Below are 1,894 nucleotides of genomic sequence, written 5' to 3'. Positions count from 1 at the left end.
CGCTCCAAGAGGGCTCGTTTTACCCATAGTCAACGGGGTGCTCGGCCGCTCGGAGTTCGCCCACGCCCTCGCCCCGGCTCTCCTCGAACGCGCCGCAGAGCTCTCCGAAGGCTCACGCCGCCGTTTGCCACTGTTTTCTACCGATTATCGCGCCAAATACGCTGTCTCTCGCACGGAGCGGCGGCCGCGCGGCGCCCTTTTGAGAGCGCCTTGCGAAACGAGGCGTCGCTGCGCGCCCATTGCTGGACTCAGGACAAGTGGCAGAGCCTCTTTTAGAGGAACGAGTCGTTGGACGCCCGCCAAGCAGCGCCTTCGCTCATATTTTGCCCGATAAACGGCACGAGAAAACACAAGTGCACGCGCGTCAGTGAGACACTGCTGCACAGAAGAACGGTGGGCGGACCCTAGAGGTTGACGGTTGACGGCGCTCAAACGATTGGTTGTTGGAGGCCGTGGCACTTTAGCCAGTAGAAACGCAGCCGCTTTGGCTATATGAAGAGCGTTCGGAGACCGTACTCCTCATTTCAGTTTGATTCGACGAGCTCGATTGAAACGCGAAATGAGTGGAAGAGGAGATCAAAAGACTGCTAACAACAGACACTCGGGAAGAAAAAGTTCCCCTGGACTCTGCTGGACTTTTAATCAATGCTACATCATTCTGAATGTAAATAATTGAACTGTGTAATACTGTGAATTGTAGAAATGTTGATAAATGTGCGTTTTCTTCTTTTGGCGGGGGCAAAGGGAAAGGGTGCGTGAACATGAAGTTAAAATAAATATGCACTTTCATCGCAAAGGTGGGTGGCTCTTAAAAGAGCCTTTTGGTTACGTTCAAATCAGAGGAAAGAGCTAATTTACTTGGTCTTGACCGCTTTCTCGGTTTTCTTCGGTAGCAGAATAGCCTGAATGTTGGGCAGTACGCCACCCTGAGCGATGGTCACCCCTCCGAGCAGTTTGTTCAGCTCTTCGTCGTTACGAACAGCCAGCTGTAGGTGACGAGGGATAATACGGGTCTTCTTGTTGTCGCGAGCGGCGTTCCCAGCCAGTTCGAGGATCTCGGCGGTCAGATACTCCAGCACCGCGGCCAAGTAGACGGGTGCGCCGGCTCCGACGCGCTCGGCATAGTTGCCTTTGCGCAGAAGCCTGTGCACACGACCCACGGGGAACTGCAGACCGGCGCGGGAGGAGCGAGTCTTGGCCTTAGCTCTAGCCTTACCTCCGGTTTTGCTTTTTATAACAAACTTTATTGAGGAATTATGTCAATACAAACACATTTTCAAATACAGAGTACAAAAATACATAACGCACATTTATCAACATTTCTACAATTCACAGTATTACACAGTTCAATTATTTACATTCAGAATGATGTAGCATTGATTAAAAGTCCAGCAGAGTCCAGGGGAACTTTTTCTTCCCTCGAGTGTCTGTTGTTAGCAGTCTTTTGATCTCCTCTTCCACTCATTTCGCGTTTCAATCGAGCTCGTCGAATCAACTGAAATGAGGAGTACGGTCTCCGAACGCTCTTCATATAGCCAAAGCGGCTGCGTTTCTACTGGCTAAAGTGCCACGGCCTCCAACAACCAATCGTTTGAGCGCCGTCAACCGTCAACCTCTAGGGTCCGCCCACCGTTCTTCTGTGCAGCAGTGTCTCACTGACGCGCGTGCACTTGTGTTTTCTCGTGCCGTTTATCGGGCAAAATATGAGCGAAGGCGCTGCTTGGCGGGCGTCCAACGACTCGTTCCTCTAAAAGAGGCTCTGCCACTTGTCCTGAGTCCAGCAATGGGCGCGCAGCGACGCCTCGTTTCGCAAGGCGCTCTCAAAAGGGCGCCGCGCGGCCGCCGCTCCGTGCGAGAGACAGCGTATTTGGCGCGATAATCGGTAGAAAACGGT

The 1,894-nt window shown here is 52.5% G+C and overlaps 1 protein-coding gene across 1 annotated transcript; it reads right to left on the bottom strand.

The window, feature by feature from the left end:
• Window positions 1-854: 854 nt before the first annotated feature.
• On the bottom strand, window positions 855-1,531 carry LOC118821046 (histone H2A-like). The gene is made up of 2 exons (XM_036589454.1): window positions 1,512-1,531; window positions 855-1,227 (listed from the first exon to the last, which is right to left on the bottom strand). Exons 1-2 carry the CDS (start codon window positions 1,529-1,531, stop codon window positions 855-857), a joined length of 393 nt encoding a protein of 130 aa, XP_036445347.1.
• Between the last annotated feature and the right edge of the window lie 363 nt (window positions 1,532-1,894).

Source organism: Colossoma macropomum, unplaced genomic scaffold, assembly GCF_904425465.1.
Source record: "Colossoma macropomum unplaced genomic scaffold, Colossoma_macropomum, whole genome shotgun sequence".
Lineage (NCBI taxonomy): Eukaryota > Metazoa > Chordata > Actinopteri > Characiformes > Serrasalmidae > Colossoma > Colossoma macropomum.
This window is presented reverse-complemented; position numbering and strand designations above follow the sequence as displayed.

Bases quoted from the DNA above. Each gene is read 5' to 3' on its own strand.
- LOC118821046 (XM_036589454.1), bottom strand. From the start codon at position 1,531: ATGAAGAGCGTTCGGAGACC. The intron at 1,228-1,511 runs GTACTCCTCATT...TGTTATAAAAAG, and splicing joins ATGAAGAGCGTTCGGAGACC to CAAAACCGGAGGTAAGGCTA.